We start from the raw sequence: 22,729 nt of genomic DNA on the forward strand, positions 1-22,729 counted from the left end.
ATTTGGTTTATGTTTTAGTAGCAAATGACTTTATTATGTGAAGAATTAATTTTGGAGGTGAAACAGAAGCTCACAGAACCCAGTTAGGAATCTATTGCAGTAGTCTAGGAGAGAGACAGGCAATTCAGATCAATTAATACATGTCTTTTGAACAGATTTTGCTAATTAGAAACTTCTTGTAATAGGCTGGGCACTGTGGTTCATGCCTGTAATCCCAGCACTTTGGGAGGCCTTTGTGGGTAGATCGCCTGAGGCCAGGAGTTCCAGACCAGCTTGGCCAACATGGTGACACCCTGTTTCTACTAAAAATGCAAAAATTAGCCAGACACAGTGGTGTGTGCCTGCAGTCCCAGCCACTTGGGAGGCTGAGGCAGGAGAATAGCTTGAACCTGGGAGGCGGAGGTTGAAGTGAGCTGAGATTGTGCCATTGCACTCCAACCTGGGTGACAACAGAGTGAGACTCCATCAAAAGAAAGAAAGAAAGAGATAGAGAGAGAGAGAGAAAGAGGGAGAGAGAGGGAGAGAGAAGGAGAGAGAGGAAGGGAGGAAGGGAGGAACGAAGGAAGGAAGGGAAGCAAAGAAGGAAGGAAGGAAGGGAAGGGAAGGGAAGAGGGAGGGAAGGAGGGAGGGAGAGAGGAAGGGAGGAAGGAATTTTCTTTTTGGAAGGAGTAATGAAAGGAGTTTTATAATGATTAGTGACAACTGAAAGAATTGTTCTGGATTCCTAACTACAGAGAAGTGTATTAAAATGAAGGAAAATCTCTCTCTTCAAAGTCCATATTTCTGCTGTACCACATCTCTAATGAAAAAGAACTGTAAAAAGGAAACAAGTAATTCTGGAAAGACAAAAAATAAATGGTCATAACTTACCAATTTTAGCTTTGCAAGACCTGTTGTCTGACTGCATTAGGTAGCCTTCCACACAACTGCAGGTGTAGGATCCATGTGTATTTTTGCAGGTCTGGCTGCATGTACCATAAACAGCACATTCATCTTGATCTAAAAGGAAAATTGGCATCATTTCTAAGCAGCTTTATCTTGGGCATTTTTTTGTTCTCCTTGAATAAAATATTATTTTTGAACTTTGGAAATGAACTATTAATGAAAAGCTAATTCTAATAAATCTTTTCAAAACCACACTAAATAAAAATTAAACTTTTTGTTGCCTTAATATTTACAGAGAGAAAACATCAAACAATATCAAATCATATATTTTAAAAGAAGGTTTATTTGCATTTGTGGTAGGCAGGCTAGAAGTCTTTGGATATTTTTGCAAAGGTACAAAATGCATTCCAATTAATATTTGTTGAATATTTCCAGTGTCGATGACACTGACTTTTTCATTATTTTAACAAAGAATTAGACTAGCAATGAGGTTTTCAATCAACAGATTAAATAAGAGTTCTGAGCCACACTATGCAAATCGCACTCACTACTTTAAAGACAGGAAACTATTAAGCACCTATTGAAAATAAAGATTTTGTCTTAATTAAATTTTATTTTAATATCTGTAGTCCCTTCCTCTACTCCTTCATTCTATTTTCTCTATATTCTTCCTCCCTCTGGTATTCAGTTCAAATATTTATGAACAACAGATACTCAATGATTCTTAACCGACCAAACAAAAAGGCATCCTGTCAGTAGTTATTTAGACAAAGGTATATTCAGTCTATTTTATGTACCAAGCACTGTACTAATCCCTGCAGAAGACAAAATCAATAAAATATGGTCCCTACCCCTGAGTAAGACAAGTCTAGAGAAATATAATGTATGTATAAATATAATGGATAATGTATGATACTATACATTTCCTTATAATAGGGGTATACTCTAGTTATGATAAAAACAGGCAAGTCAAACTGCTTAGGATTAAAAGGGGAATGTTAAGTGAAGATTTCATATTAAACACTGTGAAGCATGATCTGGCTTTCCTCAAACTAATTGGAAAGGGACATATCAGTTCATCAAAATGGCATGTGAATGGTATTGGGATGGCATCATGGGGGTTTCAAAGAAGAAGCATAGGAGTCAAATGAAGCAAGAGTATATGAAGGAAAGTAGTAGAAAAGACGAAACTGGGAAAGTACTTTGGGAGCCAGAAAATGAAGGTATTTGCATGCTGAACTAAAAGATTGTACATTACACGTTGGCAATGGGAAAGCATTAATTAGATTGGCTATATGGTCGGCTTTGCACTTTAAAACTAAAAACACTCATATTAAATAAAGGTTTTGGTAAATGTGGAGGAAAGATCCTAGAAAATTAGGTATGTGCTAATTTTATCCAAGAATTTGTCTTTTGAAGTTATATTTTGAACTAAGTCAGTGGCAGTGGAAATGAAGAGGGAATGGGCTCAAATGTATAAGAAGCAGAATAGACAACATTTGAAAACTGATTGGATATGACAGAAGTGAAAATTGATCCAATTTTGAAGTAGAGGATATAAGAATTATAGATTTGAATGGCTCTATCATGGGAGGAGATAACGAGTTTGGTCTCACTGTGTTAAATTTGAGGTGTCTGTAGGGCAGCCTTGAGTAAACGTGTAATGATAAGCAATTAAGAAATGGAACTGTTAATATAGGGTGAGATCTGCTCTGGAGTATTTGGAAGTCAATAGCGTATAGATAATAGATTTTAAAAATACGAGGGCAATTTCCCACAGAGGAAGAGGAGACGAGAAAACCTTGGCTAGTGCAAAGTACTGTAGGACACCAAAGTGGAAAGGGCAGTGAAAAGGGCAGAAACAGGAATCAGGGAGGGATGCAGTGGCTCAGGCCTGTATTCCTCACACTTTGGTAGGCCAAGGTGGGCAGATTACTTGAGACCAGAAGTTTGAGACCAGCATGGCCAACATGGCGAAGTCCTTTCTCTACTAAAAATACAAAAATTGGTCAGGGGTGGTGGTGTACACCTGTTGTCCCAGCTACTCAGACAGCTCAGGCATGAGAATCGCTTGAACCTGGGAGGTGGAGGTTGCAGTGAGCCGAGATTGCACCATTGCACTACAGTCTGGGTGACAAGGGTCTGTGTCAAAATAAAATAGTAATAATAATACAGAAAGAAAGAAGGAAAAAGAGTCCTACAGTCTCCTGTGAAGGAAAATTCATGACTACTGTAAGAAAAAAATTAAGAAATGAGAGCTTTTCAGGAATATCAGAATGTTCAAAAGGGTTATATGCAATGCATAAATTCAATAAGATCAAGATTAAAATTCCCATTTAGATTCAATAATTAGGACATTATTGTCATGATGTTGATGTAATGTAGGGAAAGAAGGGGACATAGTCACAAATGGGAGACTGATCTTAACTGGAACTTGCTTTTTACTGAGTCCTTAAATGGGATAAGAAATACAAACTTAGACCTATTAACAGACTATTGTCCTCACAACTTGGGAATGATGACTGAAGATAACTCGGGACTCCTGTAAATAATTTTGGAGAAAGGGGGTGAAAAAAAAAAAAAAAAAACAGAAAAAGGAAGAGGAAGGCAAAAGATAACAGGATGGAGTGAAGCTGTGGTATTAAGTGGGTTAAACTGATATGACATAATTAAAATATATCTTTGGCCTTTATTCACAGTGCTTGGCACAGAGCTCCTAAAACTCTTGGAATTTTTTTGAGTAATAGGAGTGTCTTTTGTTATTCATAACGAGCTCCTCCAGAATATACTGGAGCCTATGCTAATGAGGTGACTCAGGGTAGGGCCCCTAGGTAGTCTCAGACTGGGGGCTGGTCATCAAAATACCAAACAGTGGATTAGAGGTGGAAACTTTCAGCCCACCTCCTGACCTCCAGGGAGAAGAAAGGGGACTGGGAATTAGCCTAAAAACAACTCTTGAACAATGAGGCTTGGAGAGCTTCCATTTTGGTGAAGACATTGAGCCCAGGGAGGATGAGGCACCTAGAGACGGCATAGAAGCTTCCCTCTCCCACCTTCCAGATCTTTGCCCTATGTGTCACTTCCATTTGGCTGTTGCATCCTTTGTAATAAACTGACAAACATAAGGAAACTATTTCTTTGAGTTCTCTGAGTTGTTGTAGTGAATGACTGTATTCTAGGAGAGGACTGTGGGAGTGCTCACATTTATAGCTGGCTGGTCAGAGGTATAGGTGAGTCCCGGAACTTGCGCCTGGCACCTGAGTCTTGCAGTACTAGACCCATAACCCATGGGGTTTACACTACCTCTGGATAATATCAGAATTGAGTTGAACTGTTGGACACCCAGTTGTTATTAGAGAATTAGAGAATTTATGTGGAAAAATACAACCCAATTTTGTGTCAGAAGCAATATGACAAAAAAGAAACCTCAACCGGCATGTTACAAAATCCCCAGTGGAGGGGCAACATAAGGGTTTCAATATAGGGATGTCTAAAATTACATTTGAAATTATTTGTGTGTTGTGATATGAAACCTTTTCCTACTAAGTCTTCAGTAAATCTTACAGCATATACAAATTGTCTTGTTTGCATGGATTTTATAATTGTGGAAACTCTAGGAAAAGAGCTGGCTTTTACTTCTGGGTTGAGGAGTATGGGATGGGGAAAATCCATATATACTCTCAAAATGATGCATAAATAGGAAGATGGAGTTTGGAGTCAAGATTATAAAGAATATAGAAGCTCTGGAAAACTGCAGATATGCTGAGAAGCCTCTAACAGTCCTTAGAAAATAAAAGTGAGGGTTTTAAACAGTCTTAACTAGATTTTAAGGGAAAAGAGATATTTACAGTTGCTTTACTAAAATAGGATGAGAAACCAGATAGCAGTAAATGGAGGAATGAAATGAAAAAAAAAAAACATAATTGGGAAAGCAAATGTAGTTGATTGTTAAAGTTAGTGGATAACAAAGGAGGAGGGGACAGGAATGATGGCTATAGGAAGAGATAGGATAAAGTGGATATTTGTTGTATTTCTATTTTTGTTTTGGTTTTCTTTCAGAATAGAAGAAATGGGAGAATATTTATTGACTACAGTGTTAGCCAGTGGAAATGTAGTGTTTAAAGATGTATAAGAAAGAGGTGGAAATTGATGGACCAACGGAACGAGTTGAGACAAAAGTTTGGGTGAATGGGACTTTAAATATGTATGAGAAAAGACTAGAAAAAAGTAAAGCTCTTCTGAAATGAGAGCAAAACAAGAATGGATGGGTACACAAGTAAATAGAAGAGAGAGAGTAATTTGAAGAATACAAGATGGCACCCAGAAAATAAAGCCAGTGACTAAGACAAAAGAGAATAGATTAAGAAAACATATTTTGAGAGAATAAAGAAGAAATTGAAAGGATTGTAGCAGATGCTGTCTCTCAAATCCCTCAGATTTTTCAGTGTGATCCTACAATCATAGGGATCTTTATCTGTGCCTGAGCATACTTCCAAACCCTTCCTCCTCTCCCGCCAGAAGCTCTGCCAGGACTCAAGGCCAGTTAAGTTTCCAGGAGGGTAATGCCACCTCCAACACAAAAACAGACAGATTTGCTCTTCAGAAATTGAGTGTATAAATGCCTGAATTCCCTTGTCTCTCATGCTAGAGAGTTGTGCCACATACTTAAGCTTCAGTCACCCTTTGTTGTAGCTGGCTTAATTGCTCCAACTATGGCGTTGCCTTTCTCCTGTATCCTCTCAGCCCCACCACTCCCCCAAATAAAAAGAAAAGGAAAGAAAAGAAAAAGAGAAAGTTACAATGGCAAATAAAGGAAAACATTCATGTGAATCCTTGTTTCAGAGTTGACTTCTGGGAATATCCAAGCTAAGAAGAGAGTTTACTATGAGAAAGCAAAAAGATTGCTGAGTAGCATAAGACCATTTAAATTGTGAAACTATGCATCTGTACAACATTCACAAACTCAGGTTTCTTCAGACTTATGTAATTGCCAGCAATCATGGATGTCCATTTGAAGTAAATGCTTTTGGCAATAGAAAAAATACAGTGTTTGGAGTTAAGTCTACAGCAATACTGAATGAAATTAAGGCTTGCATTTGGTAAAGTCTGTCCCTGATGGCAGTAATAATTCTTATCTATTTTCACAGATTTTTCACCTTTAACATTAAAGGTTCCTATTTCATTTTTTCTGATGTGATTATGCTGTCCAGGAGAGCAATATGCTCATTTATCTCTTCTTTCTACTTAACCAGAATGCACTGAGGTGGAACTCCACAACATTGACGACAGAGGAATAGGCATACCATCACTTGTAATGCTGCCTTCTTTTCTCCTTTAAAGACAGAGAGCTACCTGGAAATACAGTTTCGAGAAAGCCTAATGATGCTCAGACTTGGCTCTCAAGGAGTATAGGGAAAGTACAAAGAGCTCCTCTCCCACTGTGACTTCTAAAATGATTGCTGTGCAATTCTTCACTAATGTTCCACAGAAGAAATTCATTATGGTTGTGGTTGTTTTTATGTGCTTAATTAAACACATAAAAGCAATTAATTAACCACACTCAGGAACCTACGTATTTAACTCATCTCCACCCTTGCAAAAGGAACTGCAGATCTTCATTACTATAGGAGTCAGGTGTAGTAAATGAGTGAGAAGAATGCGGAATAGGTATCTAAGTCAAACATGTACGAATGGCAAGGGCTGTTTGGAAGTGGAAAGAGCATGAATGTTCAAAGGCATCATGCATGTCTGGCACCTTTTTTATCTGGCTGACTTCGGTGATTATGAGGCATCTAGCATTGCCCTTATTTTCCAGAACATCTGAACTTTCATGTGCAATTTTCAGATTTTTAAATGTTGTTTTAAAATGACATGATGACATGAGTCAAATGAATATGCGAGTTTGGCCTCCCTGTGGTCAGATTATGCAGTCTCTGAGTCTGATAAACACTTGATAATAAATGTTTTTATAACATTGATATTATGCACAAAGCAAACAACAAACCAAAATCCAATTCCCAAATGTACCTGAAAAGTCAATGAGCCTCTTCAGGATAAGACTAAGTGGGCTCTGCAGACTTGAGTTTCAGTCCCAATTCTATTACTAAGAGGATGTGTGGACTTAAGTCAATTAACTATCAGAATCTCATTTTTGTCATTAAGATTTTAAACAATTCTCTCTAAGAATTCTTCCAAATTTAAGATTCTAAGGTAAAGATGATAATATTAGAGCAAAGATTTGAAATAATCAGCAAAGCACTAATTTCTTTGGAAAGTATTCTATTTATTAGTGGCTTTGGCAATGCAGCTGTTCTCTGAATACACACACACACACACACACACGCACACGGAAGAAAAGAGAGAGGCAGAGAGAGAGAGACACATGCTATATTATAGATTAGAAATATTAATGTAGAGATAGATATAGATAGATTATAAGTATCACATAAAGCAATGCATATAACTTTGTGGATATATTCTATATACATGTTAATATATGTATAATTGGAATCAACTCCACTGGAAGGATATGGAGGATATCCTAATATGGATATCCATATGGAACGATATCCTAAAATTCTTCAGTATGGAAGAAGGGAGTCATTTCATACGATAAACATTTGCTATAAAGCATTCACAAAAGCAAGAATCCAGACATGGAAAAGAAATCAACATTTATGTTCATTATTACATTATTATTGCTATGGGTAAAATGGCAGCTGCCAGAATACCAATGCAAATATTATAAAGAACATTACATGATTAATAATTGTTAACCTAACAGAGTTAATAACACATGTCTACTAGACTGCAGCTATATAACAGCCATAAAACATATAGGAAGCTAAAATAATTAGATCAATGTGTTATTGGCTAACCCAAACATTTCTCACTGTGGACATTTCTTAAGTTTGAAATTACTCAAAAAACCTGAAATTTGATTGTCATAAACTTAAAATAATATTTATGGTGGGCGGGCAACTTTTAAATCTCAAGAAAGAAAAGTTAACATAAACACTGTGGAGCACATGGTATGTGCTCAAAGATGTCTTCTTACGTTTCTGTTAACTAAGCCTCTATAAACCACATTTGATGGAGTTATGTGTTTTACTTACCTTTACAGCTTCTCCCATCTTCTTTTATTTCGAATCCATTCTCACAGTAACATCTTGTACTATTTCCGACCATTGTACATTTATACTGACAATTCAACTGTTGGCAATTGGGTAACAGTTCTGTAGAGGAAAAACAAATATATTCTCTATATTTAACTGTATATGTAAATATTGTTTCTATTTCTCAGTGCACAATCCTTACAATATAGTCTTGATTATTCTCCCAGAATGTTTATATGATTGATCTAGAAAAAAAATTTTCTAAAATATGTTAGTTTACATTTGCTTGAATAACTGTAAATAAAATTTTAGATCAATCTGTTTGGTCTCCAGCTTTTTAGCTTATTACTGTGTTCATAGCCACAAAACCTTTCAAATTTTGGTAAATTAAATTATTTCAAGAGGAAAGATGTCAACTCAGCGGTTGATTTTGCCATCTATGTCTTTCCTATCTGACACATCAATTGATTTTCTATCTTTTGAGAGCTTGTTTTGATTTACCAACCCATGTGCAACCTTCATAGCAATCAATGTGAATATAGCTCGTCTCAATATTTTATTTTTCATTGGTAGAAAAATGTTAGAGAAATACTGAACATAATATATTTCATTATATCTGAACCATTTTAGAGAAAAGACATGAAAGCAAAAGTTAGCAAACCTTCAGAGCAAATTAGGATTGAATATGATAAAAGCATGAAATAGAGACGAAGTGACAGGAGCACATTTATTACACAAATAAATTCTAACAGAAATAAGATTCGCTAAACTAGATAAATATTGGATAGAAGCATGACTATCTGAAAACAGGGGTATACATGGATTGTTACAAAAATGTTATTTTTACCCTTTTCCCCAGGAAGGCAAATAAGGGTTTCGAAGATTAAAGTTAAATGATTCAAAATACATTGATATGTGCCACGAGTTTAGCTGGTGCTACAGAAATAAAATCAAATTATATTTAAAAAATAAAAGTCCAATATGTAAAAGAATACCTGAAACATTCCAAACTGAACATTGGGCATTGTATTATAAATGTAATTATCTATAGTATTTCCTTAGTTCAATTACTGTTCAGCATTCTCATACAATTATTTCACACATCTTCTCTTCTTAAAACTGCAAACCTCCTTCCTAATATTCTCTCATATATGATGATCTTGCTTCTTACTTCTTTGAGAAAACTGAAGCAATCAGAAGAGATTTTCCAACTTTATACTCCATTTCTACCCACATCTGCATATACTGCTTCTCCTTGGATTTCACAGTTCGTTGAACTCATAATCAAAGCTCCCACCCAACATGCTATGCAAAAATCCCATCCCCTCTCACCTACTCAAGGATATCACTTCAGCAGTGCTACACTTTATGTAGAGAGAATGAGTTCAAAATTGACTTGAATCTATATGCTATTTTAATTCAATATTTATTGAGTACATAGTCAATGCTAATCACTCTGCTACAGTTCCACAGATGAAAATTCATTAAAAAAAATATTTACAATATGAGTGTGGGAGTGAGTGGAATTACATAGACAGAATAACAGTGTAAAACAGTATTTATAAATCATAGTAGCAAAACACATATGCTAAATAAAAGTACAAGTGGTAGGATTTAGAAAGAGAAAGATTCATCTAGAAGCTGAATATGCAGGAGGATATCTGAGAAAGAGTTGTAGAAGTTGAATTTGAGTTGAGACTTAAAAGTATAAGAGTTCTGATAGACAAAATTAATGAGAATGTAGCCTAGGTAAAAAAGACAATATGAGGAAGTAAATAGAAAGAACTGAACCGAAAGCATACAAGAAATAAAGGCAACAATAAAGAATTCTGCATTGCTAACCTACAATGCTTGATGTGGTTTAAAAAAAAAAAAAAAGAGAGAGAGAGAGACTGGCATTGTTGTTTGGAGCCAGATCAAGGTTAAGTAATTCATGGATTAAGTAGAATTTTCTGTTTAGGCAACAGGAGACATAGCTGGTTATTGAGGACAGTAGTGATACATTCTGACTTGTATTGTTCAAAAGTATCTAACAGTAGAGAGAAAGATAGTAAAGGAAACAAAGCTATCTAAGTGACTAGGAATGGCAAAATAATAAATGAAGACTATGAATATTTGCCTAGAAAGATGGCCAAAAACTTGGTGAAAGCATAATGACACTAAATGAGTAGTAGTAATAAAATGAATTAAGTACAACAGAAGTACCACAAGTTTGGGAAGAAGATATTATTTGTCTTTGATTATACTTAGTTTAAAATATTGGCAACAAATAGCCAGGGAGAAAGTGAGAATTTGGGTCTATCTTTGAAGAGAAGTCTGTAGTGGAGACATCAGTCTGGAAGTCACAAGCATAAAGTTGGTCACTGAAACCTAAAGAATAAAGAAGCATTCCCTTAAAAAGAATGTTTGGGATACAAATAAAAAACCCAGAGAACTTCTTCATGTGAAAATCAAACAGAAGAGGTATCAGCGATAAGAACCACCACCAAGAAAAACTGTGAAATAATAAAGTACATAGGTGAAGAACCTAGAAAGTCTCACAAAACCTAAGGAAGAAGAGTAGTCTACAGAAGCAAGCAGGGAAATCAATGTTAAATTCATTGAGAAATAAACATGGATGAAGCCAGTAAAGTGCACTAGTCTTCCTAATAGGATCTATTGAGGGTGTTAAAAAGCATTTGAGTGGAGCAGTGAAGACAAAGGTGAATATAATTAGGGGTTGGAACAGAAAGAGGAAACAGGAAAGGTTTCTCACAGAAAATAGATTCGGTTATAGTATAAAAAGAATGAGGGTAGAGATTTGATCTAATTCATTTAGTCTCTACCTTAACGCAGGTGTATTAACACAGTGAGTCAAATTTATTATTTTCCCACGTAATCCCTGGAGCCCAGTTGCACCTTTTCACTGTGTCAATCCAAAGTAGAAAGTCCAAATACTATGGACCCCTTCTTTCTACTCTCTTTATTTGACATATCTGGAAGATGGAGAGTGAACACTGAAAAGAGGGGGGTAGTGATATGGAGAGTTGAGAAATGCAAAACGGGGGAAAAAATGATCTGAAAGACCAGACCTTGAACATGGTTCTGAGGGTTACGAGGAGATCTGTTAGTTGAAAATAGCAAAATATACAAAGTCAAGTTAGCTTTTAGTTTATTAGACTTATCCTGCATGAGGATTTGTATATATGCAGAGTGATGAAAAGGAGATGATTAAACAGTTTATTATATTAGGTGAAATGGTAAATATTGATTCTGTTAACAGATCGTGAAGAACCATGAAGAACTTACAATATGAACACTAAAATTTAAAATTTGGCAGACTGTGAAAGCAATACTAATTATTATAGTTATCTATTTGAACTGCTGAGCATTTATGCTTCATTGCATGCAACACTATAATGACTATGAACATAGTTAAAAGCATATCAGATTAATTTTGTTAGAAAACTTATTTGAATACAGCAAAAAAATTTGTACTTGAACCATTAGTCTTCGCCCAGTGGCTTTAGTGAAGCATAGCCATTGGCTTATGTAACATTATCATTAGTTTGGAAATTAGACTGAAGTAGGAAGACCACTCGTATCTTAGGGAAGCAAACAAGCAAGTGAGAACACAGACATGTAAACATGGTATCTGATCTATATTCCTCAGCATTATCATAAAATAAAGCTACCTTTTTGATTAAAACAGAGAAGCTGTCACCTGGCGTGGTGGCTCACACCTATACTCCTAGCACTTTGGGAGGCTGAGACAGGTGGATCACAAGGTCAAGAGATGGAGACCATCCTCCCCAACATGGTGAAACCTCATCTCTACTAAAAATACAAAGAAGTTAGCTGGGCATGGTGGTGTGCGCCTGTAGTCCCAGCTACTCAGGAGGCTGAGGCAGGAGAATCGCTTGAACCCGGGAGGCAGAGGTTGCAGTGAGCTGAGATAGTGCCACTGCACTCCAGCCTGGCAACAGTGTGAGACTCCTTCTCAAAAATAAATAAATAAAAAGAGAGAAGCTGTCATTTCACAAATCAAAACTAATCCAATTGATGAATATTCCCCTGACACAGATCTACTTTGTTCTGTTTTTAAAGGATCTTTTTATGACCTTGATATGATTTGGCTCTGCATTCCCAGCCAAATCTGGTGTTGAATTGTAATCCCCAGTGTTGGGGTAGAAACCTGGAGGGAAGTGATTGGACATGGGGGCAGGTTTTTCCCTTGCTGTTCTCATGATAATGAGTGAGTTCTCATGAGATCTGATTGTTTGAAAGTGTGTAGCACATCCCCCTTCACTCTCTCTTCCTCTTGCTCTGGCCAGGTAAGATGTGCCTCCTTCCTCTTTGGCTTCCACCATGATTGTAAGTTTCCTGAGGCCTCCTCAGCCATGCTTCCTGTACAGCATGGCTGTGAGAACTGTGAGCCAATTAAACCTGTTTCTTTATAAATTACCCAGTCTCAGGTAGTTCTTTATTGCAATGTGAGAATGGACTGATATGGCCTTTATCAAAGTTGTAAAGGAGGAAATGTTGCAAAAGAGATTGTTATTAAAATATGAATATACCTTCTCTATAAAATGCAAGGTAACAGTTTACAAGTAGTGGGTAGCTTTGAGACATCAAAACTTCTAAGTCACTTGATTTAGAAATAGTCAAGAAATAGGTATCAATGTATTACTAATAAGTAGTAAGAGGGAGTCTAACAGGATAAAAATTAATTCATAGTAAAACTGAAATTTATTTCACCACTTATCTTGTTTTCTGAATGGCGGTAGAGTATTATGTTGAGGCTTTGGTCTCTGCAACAAGAGTGCTTCACCTCCAACTGTTTTAGTAATTTCAGGCTATGTGAATGTGGCAGAGAATAGTTAAATGTGCATCAATCTTGTTTCCTCTTTCTAGGTAAATAAAAAGATGACATTCCCCAGTTGTCTTCCAGTTAGATTGGAGCCATATTTGTGTCTTCTAGCCAATATAATGTAGAGAGTAATTGGTGTGTGCCACTCCTTGACCTGATGCTTACAGCATCCTGACAATCTTCTACTCTCTGTACACTTATCAGCCATCTGGGTACAGGGGATCCATCAGACTCCTCACCCCTTGGGATGGCAGAAGCCCAAAATGGAAAGAACCTGAAACAGCACCTGGGAAGTCAACCACTGATAACCCAACTGGACTGTGATATCAGGGAAAAAAATGGGTTATTATTGTATTGAGTCCTGAGACATCAAGGTTATTTGTTACATATGAGTGGTGATGGGTACATGACTAAAGCTCTCATTGCACGCTTTTCCTCATCCCCAAAATGGGATAATAATAGAAACTACCTCATCAGGTTGTTGGGAGGCTTAAATGAGGTGATATAAAGTTCTTAAAATATTGCTGACACATAGTAACTATTTTTATTATCATAATTATTTTTTATCATTTTATCATTTAAGCTTAATCATCTGTTTAGTACAACAGAATTTCTATTGTTATCCTCTCATAATGTATATACACTGTAAGCAATTTCGTGCTGTTTATTTTCATATTAGAAGGGTTTTCTCTTTCTTGGTTTTATTTTTGGGTGGTACATGACTCGGTTGTAGTTTTGTCATCTCTTGATGTCTCCTGGAGAAGTTTTTCATTTGTTTGTTTGGTAAGTTCTCTAATTCACCTGAAAGCACAATCTCCAACAGATAGGGAAACACTAATCATAAGAAATAAGGATTTTCTACATTGATCTTTTTGTTTCTATAAAATATAAATATCACCCTCTGAAGCAATGTACATCCACATTGAATTTGCTACCTAATCATCGACCAATTTACAATTTAGACAAGCAATTTTTATGAAATATACTAATTTGCATAGCTTTTAGGGGCTGTTTTGCTTTGTAACATCATTGGGATTTAGGACGCATTTTCACAAATATGTGCAAGTATATGATTTAGGAAACACATGTAAATAAATCATGCTGACCTCCCTTAGAGTGAAAACAGGACAATAGAGAAAGGTGATTAGAAGTTGGCAACCAGTTTCCAACCATTACAAGTTATTACCAATAGAGGTCTTTTTTCTTCATTAGTTTTGTTTACATAAATAGCTCTAAACCAAACAACCACTGTTTGCTATCTTATTTGTATAGCTATCGGATCAACCATTGTATAGTCAATAGCATTATGCTGCTGCCTTTGTGATCTATAGTCAAATAACTCACATTGATCATGTATTGGACTTAGCAAGACAGTGCAAACACGGCTGTGCTATTTTATTTATATGTTTCCAGGTTATGTTTCAGAGAGTAAATTAGAACTTTCAGAAATCCTTTAGAAATACAAAATTGTATAAGCACCTTTCCATACACATAAGTTATCTGAGATATCATTTTACAAAATGGGATGATATTTCATTCTCAATTTTAGTAATAAAATTGCTTCTTAAATTAGACATGTACAAAAATGCCTTTTAACCAACAACTAGAACCACGGTAATGAGGAAAAAATTATTCTTTCCCTATGTGGCACATTAAAAAAACAAGAACTTCACTCACTTTTTATGCTTGAAGATTGAAAAGCTGACACAGCTACTTACCATGCCAGACAGCCCCTCTTGTCAGCAGGACATATGCTTGACATATTTAGAATGGTGATAATTTGTGTCACATCATTCATCCTCTTACCCCTGTTTCTTTGGCCTAGTAAAATGCAGTGTGAGCTGGTTTGCAGAGATTAGGCTGTTGCTTATGGGTGCTTATGTGAATTTCTTCAGAATCGTTTGCTTAGTGCTAGACTACTTACTGGCCTCAAAGTTTCAGTGTGTTCTCTTACAAGAAGATAGAGTAGTGAGGCAATGCTTTTTTATTGCATTTTTGCTCTATTTTTGGTATTTAAATGAAGTCCATATTTTAAATTCATCAAAATTCATTCTTTCTCATGTACAGTGCTGCAAGTTTTGATAAATGTGTATTGTCGTTTAACCAATATCATTCATAAGATATAGAACAGGATCATTATCCCAAAATATCCCCTTTGCACCTCTACAGTCAACCCATTGCCCTGCTGACAATTTTGGTGATCACTGATTGGTTTTTATCTCAATGGTTTTGTCTTTTTCGGTATGTCATATACATGAAATAATCCAGGGTTTAGTATTTTTAGTCTGACATCTTTTATTTAACATAATGTAATTGAGATTCATCTATATTATTATTAGTATTAGGTAGTTCATCTATATTATTGTTAGTATTAGGTAGTTCTCCCTTTTTGATTGCTGATTAATAATCCATTGTATGAACATACCTTACTTTGTTCATTCGTTTCACAAGTAACATACATTTGAGTTGTTTCCAGATTGGGGTTACGATGCATTAAGTCTCTATAAATATTTATATACAGCTTTTGTGTAAATATAGGTTATCATTTTACTTGGGTAAATATGGGATTGCTGGGTTAGGTGGTAAGTGGATATTTTACTTTATGATAAATTATCAAACTATTTTCCAAAGTGTCTGCATTCTTTTATAATCCTACCACCAATATATCAATCTTCCAGCCACTCTACCTTCTCCCCAGCAGTTGGTATTTTCAGCTTTTAATTTAATTTTATTTTTAGACATTTGAGTATATATGTAGTGGTAGCTATTGTACAATTATTTTAATTTGCATTTTCTAATTATTATTGATTTTTTTCATTGTGCTTATTGGCTAGTCATACATGTTATCTGCAGAGAAATTCTGTTCAATCTTCTGCCAACTGTTATTAGGTTGTTTTCTTATTGTTGAACTTTGGAAGAGAGAGAGAGAGAGAGACGGAGTGTGTGTGTGTGCGTGCATGTGTGAGCATGTGTATGTATTCTGGATACAAGTCTGTTATCAGATATATGATTTGTATATCATTTCTCCTAGTCTATAATTTCTCTTTGCATTCTCTTATTACTGCTTTTCACATAACAGAATTTCAAAGAAAAAAATCTTACATTTGATAAAATCAAATCTCAATGTATTCTTTCATAAATCCTGCTTCGGGAGTTCTATCTAAGAAATCTATTACCGACTCAATTTAGCCTATACTTCTTCTAGAAATTTTAAAGTTTTATATTTGCAGTTTATTTTTGCTTAATTTCCATATAGGGTACAAGATATGACTCAAGGTTGATCATTTTGCACACAAATGTTAAATTGTTCCAGTACCATTTGTTGAGATTACTCACATTTCTCCATTGAATTATCTTTGTACCTCCATCAAAAATGAATTGACCAAGTATCTACGGGTATATTTTTGTACCCTTATGTTTTGTTAATCTGTACGCCTGTCCTTTCTATAAATTATGCTATTTCGATGACAGTAAATCTTGAAATCTTGTAGCATAAATTTTAATGCCTTGTTCTTTTATTTTTTAGATTCCTTTAAATTCTAGGTCGTTTTTATTTCCATGTAAATTTTAGAAATAGCTTTTCAGTGCCTAAAGAATCCTACTAGGATATTAATTGGAATTATGTTAAATTTATAAATTGAGGGACACTGACATCTTAACTACTGAGTCTTCTAATTCACAAATATGGTAGGTATATATGCATTTATTTTAACTTTTTTTAAATTTTTCATGAGCTCCCAGCATATAGCTCTTCTATATATGTTGTTCAATTTATAGCTGTCTCATAGGTTTGATGCTATTTTACATGGTATTATTTACTGTAATTTTCTATTATCCATTGCTAGCAATCAATCAAATATGATTAATTTTTATATGTTAAACTTGTATCATATGACCTTGCTAAACAGTCAGAGAAAACTAAAAAGAAACAAATTACAAATACCAAATTAGAAATCTATCAAATTATAAACATCAGCAAGGCAGCAGAGGATATCATCAAAACCCTACAGAGTTAAAGGATAATAAAAGAAAACTATGAACAACTCTATGCCCATATTGACAACTTAGATGAAATAGACAAGTTTCTTCAAAGATACAAACTTCCAAAGCTCACTCAAGAAGAAACATATAATCTGAATATCCCTATATATATAGAAGAATTGAATTTGTGATTTAAAAACTTTCCCACACAAAAAAGCTAGGCCTACGTAGCTTCCTTGAAGATTCTACCAAATATTTAGGGAATAAATAAAACTAATTCTGCATAAGCCCTTCTAAAAACAGAAGTTTTCCAACTAATTTATGAAGCTGGAATTACCCTAATCCACAAATCATGCAAATACATTAAAGAAAAAAATGTAGGACAACATTCCTTATGAATATAGATGCAAAATTCTGCAAAATTACTAACAACTAAAATCCAGCAATATATAAAAGGATAATATATCATGATGATGCCAGGCTAGTTTTGCATTTAAGAATCAATTAATCCAGGTCACCCTATCAGTACAGTAAGGGAAAAAATACCCTATCATTTCAATAGATGCCCAAAAAGCATTTAACAAAAAAAAATACCCATTCATTATTTAAAATACAACGCTTGGCAATATAATAATAGAGGGGAATTTCTTCAACCTAATGAATGATTTTGTTCCCAAAACACGAACATATCATAACAGAAGTAGGATAACTTCTCTCACCATTTATATTCAATAATATACTGAAGTTTGTAACCAGTGCATTAAGGGGCTTTAACAAAGGTTAGGAACACAAATTAGAAAGAATGAAATAAGTAAAACGGTTTCTGTTTGTAAACAACAATTGTCTACACAGAAAATTGTTTTTAAAACTATCAAAAACCCACCAGAACTAGTAAGCAATTATATTGAAAATTTATTTAATAAAATGAGACTGACAACATTGTCACTTCATAATTTTCATTTTGCCTATTAATATTTCATAAGATTTTACAACTATTTCAAAAAGAAAAAGCAAAATTTTTTATAATTTAGATGTAATAAGGTGGAAGTTGTGGACCAACCATGTGGTCTGAGAAAATATTACACGGACTGAGGTGCCGGTATTTACTTATTATTTTATTTTATTGAGTCAGAGTCTTACTCTGTCATCCAGGCTGGAGTGCAACAGCTCCATCTCCACTCACTTCAACCTCGCCTCCCGCGTTCAAGCAATTCTCCTGCCTCAGCCTCCTGAGTCACTAGGACCACAGGTGCCCGGCATCACACCCGGCTAATTTTTGTATTTTTAGTAGAGATGGGGTTCCACCATGTTGGGCAGACTGGTCTTGAACTCCTGACCTCAAGTGATCCACCTGCCTTGGCCTCCCAAAGAGCTGGGATTACAGGCGTGAGCCACCGCACCCTGCCAAGTCAAGTCTGGGGTTTATATTATAAGACTGTATATGGTTTGGGGGTTTTGTTTTTTAAAGTAATGAGGCCATTTGCTTTTGTCCTAGACTAACTACGTGGCTGCGCCTGGTCAAGCCTTGGGAGGCTGAGGCTATGGAGTTCCAGCCATCAACCTTGGAAGAGCTGTCTTGGAGGCAGGCAGCGCCAGAGCCCCACATACCACCGGACCTGAACCTAGAGCAAGCCTGGGACAGGGCATTGGATAACTTTCCTGTGCTGAGCCGCTGCTCCTGCTAATGTCTTCAGTTCTACAGGAGCTCTGCTATGCGCTGGCTGCTGCACTGCACCTCCATCGGGCACCGAGCCCTCCCTGGAGATGAGAGGGGCCACAGACTCTCTCGAGACTACCATGTCTGGGAGTCAATGGCTGAAACTACAAACAGGCTCCAGTCACCTCAAGATGACGCAGATGCTACAAGTGGAGGGGTCCAAAGTGGCCTGAGTCAGCGTTGGAGATACCAGCGCCTACAGAAGTGGAAGGACACACATCCAGGGCGCCCTCTACAGTCCAGACCTCCCAGGAAGATGCTGAAAACCCCGGATGCCGTCAGGAAGCGACCAGAAAGGAGAGTAACCCAAACCTGTCTCCTGGACTTCAGCACGATCCACTTCAACTGCTGCTCTGGAAGGAGCCCAAGGCACCTCAGTTCAGGTCCTCATGCTGTCCCTGAGGACTTTTGCAACTAGAACTGTACCCTGCACGCATAAGAGCCTTGAGGTCTATGCTGTGGAGATCATTCGTTATTAATTTGTTATTTCTCTCCTCAACGTCCTAAACATTTTTCATTCAGAAAAACTCTTCATGTAATGAGTAATACGAAATGAGTAATAGGCAATGTAGAACTCTTCCTTTAGATCTACTCAAAATTGCTGTGTTTCTTCCACTTCAATAAAGCCTTTCCCTTAGTCTCAAAAAAATGTAATGAGATGTGTGTGTGTATGTGTGTGTACTCAATACATGTATATCTCCCCATCCTTTTTAATAGCTGCATATTGTTCCATTTTATGAATGATGAGTAATTTAATTAACCAATTCTTTGCTGAAACACATTTAGTTTGTATGGTAAATACAGCTATCTGTTAAAAAAGTGTTTGTGCTCTCCCTTGCATACGGCAGAATTGTTTCTGAGAAGTGACTATCCAGCCAGAGACTCTACGTCCTACCTCTCCTTTAGTCGGGTTAGGGCCATAGAACAGGTTCTCACCAACAGAACATGAGTGGAAGTGATATGCATAACTTCTGTGTCAGGGAGAGTAAGATTATGCATGTTTGGCTGGGCGCAGTGGCTCACACCTGTAATCCCAGCACTTGGGGAGGATGAGGCGGGTGGATCATAGGTTGGGAGATAGAGACCATCCTGGCTAACACAGTGAAACCCTGTCTTTACTAAAAGTACAAAAAATTAGCCGGGGGTGGGGTCGGGTGCCTGTAAACCCAGCTACTCCAGAGGCTGAGGCAGGAGAATGGCATGAACCCTAGAGGCGAGCTTGCAGTGAGCCAAGATCGCGCCACTGCACTCCAGCCCGGATGACAGAGTGAGACTCCATCTAAAAAAAAAAAAAAAAAAAAAAAAAAAAAAATATATATATATATATATATATGCATGTTTTATCCACACTCATATTCCCTTCTTCTTGTCTGGAAATTCCAATTTACTTTTATGATTTTCATGCTGTTTCCTAATATATTTCTCTGTAATACAATTCTGATGTATGCCACCAGGTATGCTTTGAAATGTATAAATTAAACAAAAACCAAAGTAACAATTTTTTTAAAAAATCTGAGAGTGTACCACATCAATGCTAAGAGACTTTCTCATTTTATGTTATGCCTGCAAGTTAAGAATCACTCAGAGAAAGAGCCTCAACCACCTCAACTCATTGTTGAACACTGGATTTAAAAAATTGCTTCTTTTGAATCTCTAAATATAATCATTTTTAGTAACTTTGCAACTTTAGATTCTGATTTGTTTAGAAACATTTTATTGTAGATTTTATTACACAGATAATTAAAATATAGCTACAAAGCCATAATCAAATCGGAAGAGAGATTAAGTTATTTGACAAATTATAAAATTAAAAATGGCTGGTTTATTCATTGACACAATTTGCTTAAAAAGTATAATCTTTAAGTATAACTTATTACTGGGAATATTTTATGAGGAAAAATGTTTACTTTAGCATAATCTATAAAATGATATGAGAAGATAACATAAAACGAAATGTGCTTGTGTGAGGTTCTCTTTTTAGACTAATTATATGAGGACAATGACATTTCATAGAAATTGTGTGAGATTTAAACACAGTAATTCAGTAGAAGTACTTAATTTGGCACATTATAAACACCTGCTGTAGGCTGGCAATTATATTATTATTATAATCACAACCAAAGGAATTCAGTGATTTTAATTTCCATGTTTTCTTTGAATCAAATAATAAACTAAGACACAATGGTAGCTCAAAGTGTGTTCCAGATCCTAAAGTAGAAGACATAGTTCTATTTGTACTATCTCCTACCACAGGTATAATCAGCTGTTATACCACAGGTATAACAGGCAAGTTTCTTAAACTTTCTGAGCTTTAGATTCTGACCTAGCAAATGTCTTGATATGTTTATATGAATATTAAAAAATATAAGGAGTGAAAATATACTCTATAATTTCTAGAGCATCTCATAAATGCTGAGATATGGGCCAGTACAGAGAAAGATAGGTGAGAAAAAGGTGAGAGTAAAAGGTGCATTGGACTGGCAAAGCCAGGGTATTTGGGGTATTACATACCTTGTAGTTGAGTTTTGCATTTGATTTTGCAGTAAGGGTGACATACTAGAGTTATTAGTAATAAAATAACCAATATCAGATCTTTGCCTGATTCAATGCATTTAGTTGCTACCAGACAGAAACTCTGCTTGAGGAAAAAATATAACCAAATTCACCAGAGGGACCTGAGAAAAATACAAGTAGAAACTATGTATACACAATAAGGGAATTTCTTTGTGCCCTGAGGTAGGAGGATAAGAAAATGCATATATAATTGAAGAAGGATTATACACATATAATTCCTATATTACCTAGCTTTTGTGAGTGGAATAAAATAGGGTGGAGGTAGTAGTAGCAATTGGGTTAGCAGAGGTGAGGTGGGTTACATGAGTAATGTAACCTCCTTTGTAAAAGGGGATCCATATTGCTAGCAAAATTTTGATTTTTTTCATATTTAGTAGATTAGAAGTACTTGTGACTAAATCTACTTTAAAACTGAAAAGTCATTTTTCCCCTCATGGGACATGTAAGTCCCCATATTAGACATAGGAGGCAATAACAACTTTGAGAAGGTATCTGTATGTTCAACATAATGAGATGAACAAAGACAAATGCAAAGATCCAACACCATGCTTGGTGCATATCAGGCCAAAAAATGCCAACTGTGTGTTAAAAGTAGCAATTGAACATATCTCTTCACTTATGCACTTTGCCAAAATCCCAATAGCATGATAATAAAATATACAAGGCACAAACCCATAAGGATAAAGAGACTAGGAAGGAAGCTAGAGTGGACAAATGATATCAACAAAAATTTAGAAGCAATAAAGCAATAAATCAGTGTTAGCTAACTTAGCTATTTAGCTCTTTGTATTTCTAGGCAGTAAAATCTAAGCCAGTGGTTGAAGATAATGAGAGAGATGATGGTCAGGGCTGCTATATTCCAACCACAAAGACTGTGCATTACACAACTCCAGGGGACACTATTAAAATAAATTTTGATATGAATGTCACTTAATAAAATCATGCAACATGGAAGTTCTTGGAGGAAGGCCAAGAAGCAAATCAATACAAAACCAAAATAATGGAAAGGCTTAGGAATTACAGGTTCTTAACACCCCTGAGAATAGTGGAAATGGGAGTGGAATGGGGTGGGAACACAAACTGGAGTATTGGTTGAAAGGAGAAGTTACACCTCCTAAATTTTCTCTTTTAACACTTGCAGCAGAATACTAAAGAATTACTTTCTGAAGAGACTGAACTAGATAATTCTAACCAAAAAACCACAGACACAGCCAAAACCCAGGAATATCAAATTACAAATAGGAGGAATACACTCATAGGGTAGAAACTCTATCCCAGGAACAGATCAAGAATATACTGGGGTCCAGTTGCTCTCATCCAGATCATTCATAGGACAGTGATTCCAAGCCAAAACAGGCAAGCCAAGAAGATCAAAGTCAACCACTCGTACTCAGCACGACACTTGTAAGGCACAGGTGTAACTATAAGAAGAATGAAGCACTGTCCCAGTCCCCAGCTCCAGAGCCATGATGCAGATGTTTTGCTCAGGGAGATGCAGGCTTAACAAATAGAGCTATGTAGCTCACCATAAGAGAACTGACTTTATTGGTAACAGAGCATGGGAAAACTCAAGCCTAAAGGCACTGTCAAAAACAAAAACAATGAGTA

General features: G+C 36.0%; 1 protein-coding gene across 3 annotated transcripts in view; it reads right to left on the bottom strand.

Moving 5' to 3' along the window:
• LRP1B (LDL receptor related protein 1B) overlaps positions 1-22,729 on the bottom strand; it is a 1,954,889-nt gene that overhangs the window by 1,031,960 nt on the left and 900,200 nt on the right. For all 3 annotated transcript variants that reach the window (XR_012421093.1, XM_005573071.4, XM_015433154.3), the window contains exons 4-5: positions 8,001-8,120; positions 871-999 (exon numbers count right to left, since the gene is read on the bottom strand). Coding sequence is in view for 2 of the 3 variants with exons in the window: in XM_005573071.4 (XP_005573128.4) it covers positions 871-999; positions 8,001-8,120 (249 nt within the window). In the remaining variant the exon portion in view is untranslated. The remainder of the gene's footprint in view (positions 1-870; positions 1,000-8,000; positions 8,121-22,729) is intronic.

This window comes from Macaca fascicularis, chromosome 12 (assembly GCF_037993035.2).
Source record: "Macaca fascicularis isolate 582-1 chromosome 12, T2T-MFA8v1.1".
In the NCBI taxonomy this organism is placed as follows: domain Eukaryota; kingdom Metazoa; phylum Chordata; class Mammalia; order Primates; family Cercopithecidae; genus Macaca; species Macaca fascicularis.